Raw genomic sequence first — 13,863 nt, 5'->3', positions numbered from 1 at the left:
ACCCAAAGGGCTGGTCAGAGAACCAGGGCTGAGCTCACTCGCGGCTGTTGATTTCAGTCTAAACCAGCTCTAAGTGGGTGTCAGGAGCAGCCTAGGTGAGCAGGACCCCAGGCCACAGGGTCAGGGCTCATCACCACCGCTGCCTGCTGGCTCTGTCCCCCTGAACCCAAGTCCCGCCCCGAGCTCGGGATGTGAACTTCTCTGGAAATGCGGCTGCTGCAGACGTAGCCAGAGTCAGGAGGACGGCATTACTAAGGTGGCCCTGAGCCAGCGCGTCCTCATAAGGAGAGGGAAACACCGGCTGAGGACAAGTTTGGGGGAAGGTCTTGTGGCGATGGGACCGGGGCCGGGCTGGCAGTCTGCAGCCCTCCTGGCAAAGCCGGAGAGAGGCTGGGACGGACGTTCCCTCTGAGCCTCCAGAAGGAACCTTGGCCTCTGGAACTGTGGGAGGACAGGTTTCTGCTGGTCAACGGCACCCGAGTGTGATGCTTTGTGGCAGCAGCCCCAAAACGGGCTCTTGGAGTTACACCCAGGTCAGCCGGGGGCCCTGCTCCCCTGGGCTGCCAGCGAGTGGGCGGGCGTAGGGCAGGGAGATGCAGGAAGAGGCCCTTGGGACTGGGGGGAGGGGGGCTGCCTCAGGCACAGCCAGGTTCTCAGGGGTGACTCACCGTCTGGGAATGGCCCCTAGGCCTCCAGACTGGGGGCCACCCAGACCCGGAAAGCCTTCCCAGCAAGGAGAACGCTCCCAGGCAGGCATCCCCGACAGCCCTCACTCAGTCCTCACGACAGCCTACGTTTCGAGTAGGAACTGGTCTTCTCCTGTTACAGACGGGAAACCGAGGCCCAGAGAGGGCGAGAAAGTCGCCAGAAGTCACAGAGCTGGGGAGGCTGCCTCCCAGCTTGCCTTGTTCCAAACCCCACGTTCTTTTCCTCATAAATCCTCGAAGAGGCAGATGGGGAGACAGACCGGTAGACAGGAGCAACGTCACTCTAGAAGAAGCGGCAGAAAATGCCGACCGTCCTGTCCTTGGGGGCCCCCGTGGCACTACGGAGGAGACGCAGGTGTCCTCTCAGCAGAGCCTGATGCACAAGGGGCTCTCAGGGTGAGGACAGCTACGGAGCAGGGGAGACACTGGCCAGCGATCACCTGAGGCCCAGGAAGCCCTGCAGTCTGAGGGCTGACTTGTGTCTGCAGCTGCAGGCGGCTTCAGGAGGGGCGGAGTGCCCGGCATGTCCAGGAGCGCGGCCCCGTAGCCCTCGCAGCCCTAGCAGGTCTCCGGAGAAGGTCGGCAGCCACTGGGGGGTGGGGGGGCATGCAGGGGCCCAGTGACATCTGGGGGGTCCCCAACCCCGTCCAGTGCAGTAGGTGAGGCTCGCAGGTCAGTCAGCTTCCGGTCCCCTCCCCTCCCTCCCTCCCTGGATGAGTGACAGATCCTCAGACATGTTACTCTCTCTGCTGAGCATCAGTGCTTTCATTTGCAAGATGAGGATAGTAACACCTCCTCAGGAACGTCTGGAGGCTCAGGTGTCTGTGCACCTTGGTGCGAGCAGGCCCTGCCTCGGAGCCTGTGTTCAGACACCGGGAGGATGGATCTCATGTCCCCACGTCTGCCTGATCCACTGGAGAGCTCAGCGATACTGTTCACAGCAAAGAGACGATCACGGTAATCTTGGCTCCTTTGTCTGCACATCTGAACAACTAGAGCTTGTCAACCAGCACAATCACACCTGAAAGGGCTGTTTGCTGTAGGACAGATAACAGGATTGTGGGCAGACAATGAGGTATGGAGGGTGGTCATCAGAGAGAAATGGGAAGAGTCACCAGGGCCCTGGGCAACAGAAAACTTCAGTGGCTTTGACGTCTGCACGTGATTCCCCAGGAAGGTTGCGTTCCCGGAGGTGTGAGGCCTCCGTGGGCCTCTAGAGGGCAGATGCAGGAGATGCTGCACAAAGGTGCAGGAAGCACACTCGGCTCCACGTAAGAGCTTCGTTACTGAAACATGAATTCCTTCAGGCCTGAGCATCAGTCATTGCACGGGCCGCTGCCGCCACACCTCCATCCGGAGTTCTGCAGACGGCTGTGTACCCGACACACATGTTCAGGGAGACAGCACCACGGATGGATGGAGGGATGGATGGAAGGGTGGTGGGTGGATGGATGGGTGGATAGAGGGATGGAGGGATGGAGGGATGGAAGGAAAGATGGAAGGAAGGGAGGGAGGGAGGGAGGGAGGGAGGGAGGGAGGGAAGGATGGAAGGAGGAAAGGTGGGAGGAGGGCGGGGTAGACAGATTGTAAGGAAGTGGCTCACGCACTTGTGGGCACTGGCAGGTCCTACATTTTACAGGCAGGTCAGGAGATTAGAAACTCAGGCAGGAGTGGATGCTGAGATCTTGCAATAGAACTTCTTCTCCAGGAAGCCTCAGTTTCTACTCTAAAGAACTTAAACTGAGGGGATGAGGCTCACCCACGTTACGGAGGGAACTCCTCTCTGTCCAGGTTCACCAACGTCAACCTCATCTACAAAATACCTTCAGCACAGCACCTGGATTAGTGGTTGATCAAATCCCGAGGTGTGACAGCCCAGCAGACTGGACACATCAAATTAGCCGCAGCTGGTGCTGAACTGAAAAGAGAGGCTAAGACTGTGCGCTGCTCAGGACGCCTGCACCTGGGGTGGCAGAGGTCGAGGTGGTGGGTGAAATTTGATATTTACCCACCTATACTGGAGAGGTCCAGAGACATTCGGATGGGGGGTGGGCAGGGTCAAAGCAGTGGCACCTTCTCTGCCTGCTGCAGGGAGCATGGACCTGGTAGACCGGTGTGGGGTGGCATCTTGGCGGCGGTCCAGGGCGATGGGCAGGGCCAGGACGGTCAGCGGTTCTAAGAGGGAAAATGGAGGAACAGAAATCGACTGAGCCCCAAGGAACAACTGGAATCCACGGGGTTTCCCAACTCCCTACATGCGGGTGAGCCCCGAACAGGCCACTTCTGGGCTGGGGGGTCTGAGAAAGCAGTTTGGAGGGTCACGTCAGCGATCCAGAAGAAACCAGACATCTTTCAGGGAAAGTAAGGTTTTGGGTTTCTGCATTTAAGTTTGAAATTCTTGTGGGGCGAGCAGGCAGCACTTGTGAAGGAGTGTGGAGGCCTGGGGGGCTTTGTCACTGGTTAGCACGGGACCCCTGGCTGGCGTGGTCTGGGTCGCTGGAGGACTGGGAAGGCTTCTCCCTATGGTAACAGGGATGACAGCGTCCGTGACAAACGTGCAGCGTCTGGAGGGGCCTGAGCCAGACCCCAGCTCAGCTGCCCGCAGATGCAGACGCGGGGCACCGTGTAGGTACAGGAGTTTACTGGCACAGCAGCAGGAAAGTGCCCTGTCACCCCAGTCCTGCGGCAGCATACCTGAGGTAGAACGCCCCACGGGTCACACGACAGTGTGGAGGTCAGGACAGACCCAGGCTTCTCTCTGACGCTGGGACTTGGTGATCATGTGTCTTTGGACACAGGACAGCCTGGACTTCCTCAACTGTAACACGCAGAGCCTGGATCCTGGAGAGTGAAGTGTCAGAATGGGGCTGCAGACAGGCAGAAGAACGTGGGACTGCCTCCCCTCCTTCCCACCGACCCCTGCGTCTTCTGGTGGCCCCAGGCAAGGCCCCCTTGGGGAAGGCCCTGTGGGGTTCTTCCGGGTGTGGCCACAAAAGAGGAAACTAAAGGACACTGAGTGTCCACCTGGCCGAGCCCTGCGCCCAGGCCTCTATGCAAACGTCTTCTGCGCTCCCAGCAGTGGCCTGGCGGCAGCAGTGCCCAGGACATGGGTGCTTAACGGGCCTCACGGGCTCAGACCCCTGGCTCCGATCCTGCTGCAGCGGGTGTTTGTACAAGTCAGACAGAGACAGGCGGGGGGGGGGGGGGGGGGGGGGGGGGCGGGGAGAGAGAGAGAGAGACAGAGAGAGAGAGAGAGAGGGAGGGAGGGAGGGAGGGAGGGAGACTGAGAGACAGAGAGAGGGCTCCAGCAAGCGCTTGGAATCCTGACTGCAGCTTGCTAAGCACTGCGAACGCGTGTTATAAAACAGCCTCCACCCCTACTGCACACATGTGGAAACGGCGGCTAGGCGAGGCGGAGCAACTTGGCCGAGGCCTCCGGTCGTGGGCGCAGACCTGAGACTGGAACCCGGGGGCCCAACCTGAGCTCCGCACCCGGGGCAGCGCCGCGGCCCGACGCCCGGCAGGAGGTCCTCGCCCCGCCCCGGCCCTTGGGGAGGAGTGGGCGGGCGGGGAGGAGCCGCGCGCATGTGCACAGCTGGCGCCCCCCGCCCCCCGCGCGCAGCTGGGACGTGGGCCGCAGCCGGCGGCGCTGGACACGCCGGGCCCTCGCGGTCGGTCGCAGAGTCCGAGCGTCCTGCGCGCCGTGGGCCATGGCCGTGCGCGACGCGCGCCCCGCGCGCCCCTGCTTGCTGGCGCTCGTGCTGTGCTCGTGCTGGGGGGCACTGGCCGCGGTCGCCCCCAAGCAGGGCAACGGGTGTCCGAGCCGCTGCCTGTGCTTCCGCACCACGGTGCGCTGCATGCATCTGCTGCTGGAGGCCGTGCCCGCCGTGGCGCCGCAGACCTCCATCCTGTGAGTCCGGCGGGGCGCGGGGCGGCCGGGTCCCGGGGGCCGGGGGGAGGGTCGCGCGGCAGCGCCTTTGTCCTCCGTGGCCGGGAGGGGGGCGGACCTGAGCGCAGCGCGCGCCGCCTCCGGAGCCGCCTTTGTTCGGAGCTCGGCATCCCCGAGGGACGGGAAAGTTGTCTGCAGCCGCCGGGGAAAGCCCTCCGCCCTGCCCGGCCCGGTCCTGCTGGCTCCCCTCCTCCGCTCGCCTTCCTCCCCCTCCCGTCCCTCTCCGGCCCCCTCTTCTCCTGGGGCCCGGCTTCCCCCTCCTCCGGCTTCCTCTCCTCCCCCTTCCTCTCCCCTCCCCCTTTTCCCCCCTCCTTCTACTCGGCGGTTCCCGCTCCCCGTTTTCCCCTCCTCCCCGAGCGCGGCACCCCTGTCCCGGCTCTGGGGCGGGGAGGGGCCCTCCGTGGCGCACCCTCCGTGACCTCACGTCCCCGCATCTGCCGGGGCGCCGAGAGCCTCCTGCCCGGGTTGTCCCGGGGCCCGTGGGGCGCACGGTTCTCTGGGGCTTTCTCTGCGCCGTGAGCTAGCCTGGCCGAGTTCCGGGAGGCGCCGCGGTGCGGGTCCCCGAGTTGCGGGGCAGCGCGGGCGGCCCGGGGGTGGATACAGTCGGGGTCTAAGCGGGTTTGCTCCCGGGGCACGTCCCCGCCCTCATCTCCAGCCGGGGCGCGCCCTGGTGGTGCCGTCGGAGACCCGGCGCTCCGGTTGGCAGGACGCATCGCGCCCTCGCCGGCCGACCCCCGCCCTCCCTAGAGGATCCCGGCCCCGGGTGCCGCCGAGTGCAGCAGGCCTATTTGGCTGCGCCTCTGATTAGAAAGTTTCAAAATCTGTAAAGGCAGCCTGCGTTCCAGGCGCTGACTGTGTTCAGCGTCCTACCGCTGCTCCTCTGAATGCCAAAAATAGTTTCCACTTTTCTCGGCTGAGCTAGAGTACTTTGGCACCGCGAAGAGCCTGCGAAAGTTGTAAAATATTGAGTGGACTATTCAGGAAGTGGGCGGTCAGTGTTCCTACTTTTAAAACAAAGTGCACGGACAGACCACTCTCCTAGTGGCCGCCGGCTATACTGGCAGCTTCCTTCGGGGTCCTCGGCGGGACTCCCCTCGCAGCCTGGAAACCGCTCCTCCGAGGGAGACAGGCACGGGCTTCCTTCCCGTGTGGAGGGCCGGCCAGCCAGCCGAGGCGGGCCAGCAGGAGGGCATCAGGCGCTGAGGAGGGGGCCCGTAACCGGCCAAGTGAGGGTGTCCTGGAGGCAGTCGTTTAATTCTTCAGTGAGTCAGTGGAAAAAACCTGGACCCTGAAGCCATTTTTCACATCTGGCCGAAGTCTAATACTTGTACTGGGCTCTGCCCTCACATCTTAATGGCTTTTTAAAAAGAACAATATTTTAAAATGTGGTTGTTGTAGAACAGAAACGGAGCCACCAGCGTCCTGTGGGCGGTGAGATTCTCCACAGAACCTCATAGGGTTTTGTAAAACAGCTGAGGGTAGGCAGGGAAAGTGACGTGATAGGTAACTGGCAAGATTTCCAGAAATCCTCCTGTGCCTTATGCTTTCGCGGGGTTTTATAGTTTTTAAAGATGCTTTGAAATGACCTTGAGTGGTCTCGTTGATTCTGTGAGGGGGCAGGGCGTGCAAAGCTGACCAGATCCCTCACAGAACCAAGCAGATTATCGCTGACATGGACACAGACCCAGCTGACAGCTGCGTAGACACGGGCGCAGGGGGAGGAAGCTCCCATCGCTGCCGGTGTGCACCAGGGACCGGGGAAGAGCTGAGTCCTGGTGGGAGGGGGCCCAGCTGGGGGCCCGGAGCTGGGGACACAGAGGGGGGCGGTGATGATGAGACAGAGACCAGCTCGGGGGCGCCATGTTGCCGCCTGTGGCTCCGGGGTCCGGTCTGGCGCATTCCTGGGGGGCTGCTCGTTGGGGTGCAGTCATGTCACAAGTTCCACTTGTGCAGGAACATTCAGCGTTCACTTGCAGCTTTTCTCCCAGGTCTCTGCTCTCATGCATCTGCTGCTGTTTTCTATTTTTAAAAAATGATTTGGTGGCAACTGGGGACTTGAAAGATGTGAGGGAAAGTGAAGACCCGGCCCCAGACTTAACTGGGCCGTCCAGCCATCACTTCATCCCTTTGCTTTCGGGACCCTCCCCTCGGCCCCCCCAGAAAGACTGAGTGGGAATCTCTGGGCATATCAGACTTGTGTCCTGCTCGGGGCGTTTTAGGGTGTGTCCAGGTGGGGCCCGAGAGTGGACTGTTTTGCCGTGTGGTTGGGCTTCAGAAATGGTGGTCCGAGAGTGTCCTGGGATTCCGGTTTGGCCCTGGAAAGTAGAAAGCGGCGTTCTAGCCGCCCTGGGATCTGCAGCCCTCGGGCTCCTGGGCTGCAGCTGGTCCCTTCCCCAGTGGGTGTGGTGCTCAGTTCAGCTCAGCTTTTGTAGAAACACTTGTTTAGTTTTTGAGTATTTCACTCTGCTCAGCACTACGGGAGACGTTTGTCACGGTGATGATGAAACAGCTAGCGCTAAAACCTAAGCAGTGTGCCGTCTACTTGGCCCGGTTCCGTCCTCCGCTCCGCCGGGACCTCTCTGGACGACACGTTCTACACCTCCCGCCTCATGAGTCCTTGCGAGCCCTCCGTGCTCCACCCCCGACCCCGTCCTTCTCTCCGTGGCCTCGTCTGTGCGGTTGTGGGGTCGCCTCCTTAAAGCTGGCTCCCACCGCACGGTCCAGGCAGCTCCAAAGCCGCCGTCCATGTGACAGGAAGCCCTGGCGTCGGAGGGCGCCCGGGGCCGGGGGCTGGCGAGAGCTCCTCCCCTGGGCTCGTGGTCAGCCTGCCGCGCAGCTGTCCTCAGATCCCTCGACGTCTGCTGACCCGTGTGTTTGGGCCTGGGCCAGCTTCCGGTTCCCGTCTCTCAGGGTCCCGGGTCCACTGGGGTGCTGGGGAGGGAGGCCCTGCGGCCCTGTGATGAGGGCAACTGGCCATCCAGGCGTGTCTGGCCGAGGGGGCCTGCAGGAGGGCAGACCTGGGCGCCAGTGCCTCTGGAGGTCTGGCCGAGTGACCACCCGTCTTTGGGGTCATATTCCCATACTCGGAGAAGGTCTTGGTGCTCCCTGGGGACTAGCCCCCCAAGGCACAGCGTCTCCCCTTACCAGCCTCCACTGGAGCTCCTGGAAGCCGGCCGATGGGAGGATCCAACTTCCCACCGCTTCCCTGTGCGCCCAGGTGAGGCCTCTGGCCTCCAGGTGGCCGGAGTGAGGGAGCGTTCCTGGGCCGGGAGGTGGGCAGGCTGTCAGCCGCACGTCCCCTCCCCTGTCTTCCTGGGGTTCAGGGAGTTCCCTCTCTCCTGCCACCCGTCCTGCGGGGACGCGTTCGGCCTCCAGGCAGGGCTGGCCTCTCCTCCCCTGGGTGAGGCCTCACGAGGTCAGCAAAGCAGCCTCTGGCTGTCGGTCTCTGCAGGATACCGTGCAGGCCGTGACAACAGGCCTGAAGCTGCAGCCCGTGGCTTACCTGAGCAGGTTCTGCCCTTAGACCCCTGTTGGGATGAAGTCGAAGTCTTCATTCTCACAGCAGCCCAGAGGGATATTTTTCAAGTATCTGAATGTTGGTAATTTATTTTTCCAAAATGGTGGCGTCCTGAGCCCACGGCTTTAAGAACGCCCAGCGTGCTGTGCGCAAAGAGGAGACCTCGGTGACCCGAGGAAGCTTCCAGAGGCCACCTGGGATGCTGTGTGTGACGTCAGCCATCAGGGAGTGGTCCTGGGGCCGTGCTCAGTTTGGACACAACTTTACTCTTGAAAACATGCCTTTGGAAGCTGCATCTGGAAAAGCTTCCTTGGAAACTGCAGCAGGGCAGCTAGAAGCCCCCCCCCCGCCCCTCACTGTGTTATTAGTGAGTCAAGGAAGTCGTTGTAAAAAGAAAGCACATGGGGCCCTGTGACTGCGAATCCGGGGGCAGCTCCGCTTTGTCCAGGGTGTGGACGCCACAGCCTGGACGCGGTCCCCTCCCCTCTGTGCGTCCCCGGCCGCCTCCTCCGTGCTATGACTCAGCTTCCCTGCCTGGTGACGCCCGGCAGCTGTCGTCGGCTTCCCTTCCGATGGCCTAAGTGCAGGAGGTGAGTCTCGGTCACAAGCCCGAGTTCTGGGAATCGTGTGAACAGACCCGCTGTCTGTCCCCAGCACACCCTGGACGGCGGGCGGTCATGCCCACCAGGCCCGGGCCTGGCGGCCCCTGGAGCTAAGGACAGGACCTGCCCTGCCTGAGGACGCGTGGCCTGGAAGTGGGGGAGGGCTCCTTGCCTGGGGGAAGGCGGGCATTTTATTAGAAGAGGTGGCAGGGAGGCAGGCTGGACAGGTGCCACGGTCAGGTGTCAACAGATCAGTGACAGCATCCCAGTCTCCGGAGCTGGGCCCGTCATCTCTTTGACAAATGGGTGAGCGCTGGAAGGTCCGTGCGCCTGTGCTGGTTCCCACCGGCTGAGTCGGAGGTTCTGTCTTGTTGGCTGGAGATGCCGACCTCTTTCCTGGGCACTTGCCAACAGGAAGAAACTGGAGTAGGTGCCGTGGTGAGGGAATGGGGGCCTCGGGGTCCCGGCCAAGCTCTGAGGGCAGCGCCCAGGGCTAGAGTTGGGCCCAGCCTCCCGTCTCCCTCCACCAGTGTGCACTGGTGGGGCGCTGCCGGCCTTCAGTGCCCGAGACGTCAGGTCTCTCAGCTTAGCGTCCGGTTTAACGAGCATTTGAATCGTGACAGTTTCATGTGCTTTTGGGGGTACACGAGCAAATGTGGCTTCTTTACAAATACAGTTTCGGGTGAATTCAATTGAAACGCAGTTAAACATCACTGAATTTGATGCTTAAATAGTCAATTTTGACATTTCGTGTGTTACTATATGTCTCTGCTGGCCGGCAGCTCCCTGGGGTCGGCCTTGAACTTGAACTGGTAACTACGTGTCTCATGTAGCACCTGCACAAAACTCAGCCCATGTGTGTCAGTGGGTGAGGGAATGCCTTTTGATGTTTAAAATAACATCTTCGATAACTTAGGCTCTTTCTAAATTGGTAAGTCCAGTGGTTCATGTTTTCTTTACCTTGAAGTTAATTTTGAAAAATAGAAACCCCACGCGTTCCTCTCCTGGTCCCTTGGTTTCTCTTCAGATGCTACCAGCCCACAGAAAACTTAGCAAATCCCGGGATCGCTCAGTCCAACGATGACTCATGTGACTGAATCAAAACTGGCAAAAAGTTGAAGTCAGAACGTGTCAGTTGTTTCAGGACTTAATTCTCAGCTCCCCTTTTCCTGGCTCGGGTACAGGGTCAGTTATCCCTGCTGATTTGATCAGTTTCTTTTTGCTGGACACTGTTGCCTTTCTCTCCGAGGGGACGCAGACTGCAGAGAACTTCCCCCGCAGACCCTGGGTGGGCAGTGATCTGACGCTGTGTCCCCCGGGCTCTCCTTGGCCTTGTCTGGTTTCTGTCAGCCTCCCTTGAAGGGTGGTCTGTCCAGAGCTGGGTGCCCACCGGATGACCAGCTCATTGCAGAGGGATGGTGCCTGCTGGCGTCTGGATGCCCAGCCCCAGGGGAGCTCGGGAGGGCGGCTGGGTGCGTACAGGCTGCTGTCACCCAGCCCACGGAGCTCAGAGGCCCACGGGCAGCCCGCAGGCTCGTCCCTTTCTGTTCTACGGTCAGGTCCGTGGTGGAAGCTTAACCAGTGACGATTCCCTTTTCCGACCTCTGTCTGGATGAGTTTTCCCTGAGGAAAATCAAAAGCCTCGTGGGGATTCCGCTGACGGGACAGCAGGAGTGCGTGTTCGCGGTGCGCGCTCGGGGGACCGTGCTGTGTCCGGTCTGTGCCGCCGTCGCCACGGTCAGGAGCGTCCTCACCCGCGGGGTCCGCGCCCCTGGCAGCCCTCCGTCCCGAGCTCTGCCTCACTGGGCATGACTGCACCTGTGCTCGCCGGGGGCGTCCTCACCCGCGGGGTCCGCGCCCCTGGCAGCCCTCCGTCCCGAGCTCTGCCTCACTGGGCATGACTGCACCTGTGCTCGCCGGGGGCGTCCTCACCCGCGGGGTCCGCGCCCCTGGCAGCCCTCCGTCCCGAGCTCTGCCTCACTGGGCATGACTGCACCTGTGCTCGCCGGGGGCTCTGGGCTTTGTTCTCCTGTCCTGGAATGTCTTTGTCTGCTTTGCGTATCAGGGCAGACCTTGCCTCCCAGAGCGGGTGCGAGGGGAGAGCAGGGGCACGCGGCTCAGTGCCGCTTAGAGGTCTGCGCCAGCTTCCCAGGGAAGCCCCCAGGCTGGGCTGGGCTTCCTGCTAGGGTTTTAAACTGTGACCTCAAACTCTTCAGTAAGCACAGGGCTGTTGGGGACAGTTTCTTCCTGAGTGAGCCCTGGGAGCTGGGAGCTCGGCCACGTCGCACGATCCTGGGACAGCCGTCCATCGTGAAGTTCCCCGTTACCCTCTGAACGTCTGAAGATGTGTAGGGACGTCCGTTCTCTGGTTCCTGGTGTCGGAAACGCGTGTCTGCTCTCCCGTTTTTTCCTGATCGGTCGCCTGGACGTTTTTCCGTTGTATTGACCTTTGCAGAAACCCAGCTTTCGGACGCATTGATCTTTCTCTTTGGTTTTTCCTTTCTCTGTTTTGCTGATCTCTGCTCTGAGCTTTATTGCCCTCACACGCACGGCTGCGCTGAGCGCTTGACGCTCCAGGCTCCCTGGTGTCCTGTTTCTGTCCCTGGAGCTCTAGCTGTCCTGTCTGCGTCCTGTGGGTTCTCGCCGTCCCTTGGGCAGCCACCTGGGGCGGTTCTGTGCTCACCTCCTTCGTTTTCACTCCCTCGGGGATCCTGTCCATTCCTGACCCCTGCGCGGTATCTTGAAAACAGTTGTTTCATGTATTTTGTCAGCTTTTGGTTGTTTCAGACAGGGGAGGAGGTCTGGCCCCTGTTATCCCATCTCTTCTTGTAATTTTGTAAAACCTTCATTAAATTCTTCTGCAGCTTTATAACAGTGTGGCTTATGAAGAAAGTAACAAGTAGAGTAATGCTTTCACACGCCCCAAACTAAAAACCGTCCAACCCGCTGCTCCCCGTTTGCCTTTGGAAGGCTGTTGTGTCGGGCAGGGGGGTTCAACTGCAGCTGCATAATAAATGGTCGCAGGGTCTCGGCGGCTTAAAGCAGTGTGAGCTCCTACTTCCCTCACACAGAACCCAGGGCAGATGTCCTCGCTGGGCAGCTGTCACTGGAGGCTCTGCTCTCAGCCCGGGGCCTGCAGACCCGGCCAGCAGGGCCGTGGCCTGGGTGCTAGGCTGATCTGTGCGGGACGTGCCACGCCCTTCACCCACCTGTGGCTGCGGCTGCTTCTGACGCCAAAGGCAGAGCTGGGTAGCTGTGACATGACAGTACCTTTCCTGTCTGGCCCTTTAAGGTAACGGTGCTCTACCAGTGACCTGGGGACCCAGGCTCTGTCCACCCTGTAGCTCTGCTGTCCTGGTCCCTGGCCCTCCAGGCTGTCAGGGAAGCGGAGGGGGGAGTGAGCGAGAGGAAGGTCCAGGGCTTCGATGGCCCCGAGGGGACACACCACTTGTGCGCACATTGCCTGGGGGGCACTGGTCTCCTGTCCCCACCTGGTGCCTGGTGGTCTCTGGCACGTTGTTTAGGGCCTTCCCGTGAAGGAAAACTGCACTGGGAGTGTCGGACGTGCTGGACAGGTGGTGCGTGGCTGCCGTGCTGCCTTCACTGTGTCCTCTCCAGGCGCTGCTGTTGCATGTGGGCACCTCTGGCCCCTCATGTGCAGAACAGAGATGGCTGCGAAGTGTTGGCCCTGCTTCCCGTGTCCTGTGCCATATGGCGGCCCCCTGCTCCAGCCCCCCGTTAGTTTAGGTCCCACTGTGGGCTGTAGCAGGGGCCATCATGGGTAAACAGAGCTTAAAAACTAGAAGCTCCTTCTTCTAACAAGAATTTTGTTCATTCCTCCTCAACAGAGAGCTGCGCCGTGTAATTATCGTGGCAGGTGTTGAACCGCCTGTGGCGGTAACCCGTAGATCACAGTCGGGTTTCTTAGAAGCCAAGCGCTTGACTCCAGATTTTCTGCCAGGACGAGGCATATTTGGGTTTACGCTGGGTTTTTGGAAATTTGCCGGCTGCCTTCTCTCAGGCCCTGCAGGGGTGGTCATCGTGGGTGGAGTTTGGCTGGAGGTACAGCCTTTCCGCCCCCGGGGGGGGGGGAGGTGGGGGGCAGCGTCTCCCCAGCAGCTGCAAGCAGGAGGTTGTGGAGCCTGCCCCTCACCCACTCCAGTGCCCTGTCCTGTTTACTCTTCTTTTCCAACATATTTTTAAATATTTTTATGCAAGCTGTACATGTTCATGGCAGAAAAATGTGAAAATACAAATAAAAACACCATAATAAATGACTCACATTTCTATCATTAGAGGAAACTGTTAACCTGCCGGGCTTCGCCTCAGATACACAGACAGTCATGTGAGCGCACGTGGACACGGAATGCTGGGGTGTCTGCATGTCTGTCCGTGTCTGCCGCTCCATCTGTCTGTCAGCCGTCTACGTCTGCTGCGTTCTGTGATCGTCTGCAGGATGCGGGCGCACGGCCCCGAGGGCGCCCCTCACACCTGACCGTGGAGACGTGGCACGCACACCTGTGCGCCCTCCCTCGGGAGCCGCACTTCGATGGTGGTCCCGGGTTTTCTCTCTGGAGGCTTTGATGCCAGCACGTCCTGAGGACTGTGCCAGCTCCTGTGTGGGCCCCTCCCCAGGCTGCAGCGCAGCCTGGCTTATGTTGGGTCCCGGCCACCCCGTCTGTGGCCAGTTTCCTGTGTGGTCTCTGCCCTGTGGTTGGATGTCTCCGCCGGGCCCCGAGATCTGAGGTGGGAGGGGCTGGGAGAGCCCCAGCTCAGCATCATCTCTGTCAGCGGAGGCGAAGTTTAAGGTTGATTCTCGTTACTCGCAGGGCTGTGTTCTACGTAGTCTCTGTGAATTCTGAGTTAGTGACCCAGGACCCTTGCTTCCAAGAGACGCAGGGTCAGCGTCCAGCCCGGCGCAGGTCACGGCACTGTTGTCATCCATCGATTGAGGCACAACCCGGCTTTGTGAGCTTCTGTTGACAGATACCTTACTTGACGTCTGTTGTTGGTTCATCAATGTGGAGCTCAGGGCAGCACAGACTCGTGCCCGGAGGAAGCCGACCCCACACACACGTGTTTTCCCCG

At 60.7% G+C, this 13,863-nt stretch overlaps 1 protein-coding gene across 1 annotated transcript in view; it reads left to right on the top strand.

Moving 5' to 3' along the window:
* Nucleotides 1-4,417: 4,417 nt before the first annotated feature.
* PXDN (peroxidasin) overlaps nt 4,418-13,863 on the top strand; it is a gene marked incomplete at its 5' end in the record, with an annotated part of 64,614 nt that continues 55,168 nt past the window's right edge. The window contains one exon of the mRNA XM_082851323.1: nt 4,418-4,617. Within this exon, the coding sequence (XP_082707449.1) occupies nt 4,418-4,617 (200 nt within the window). The remainder of the gene's footprint in view (nt 4,618-13,863) is intronic.

Source organism: Leucopleurus acutus, assembly GCF_964270905.1.
Source record: "Leucopleurus acutus genome assembly, chromosome: 12".
Classification (NCBI taxonomy): domain Eukaryota; kingdom Metazoa; phylum Chordata; class Mammalia; order Artiodactyla; family Delphinidae; genus Leucopleurus; species Leucopleurus acutus.
This window is presented reverse-complemented; position numbering and strand designations above follow the sequence as displayed.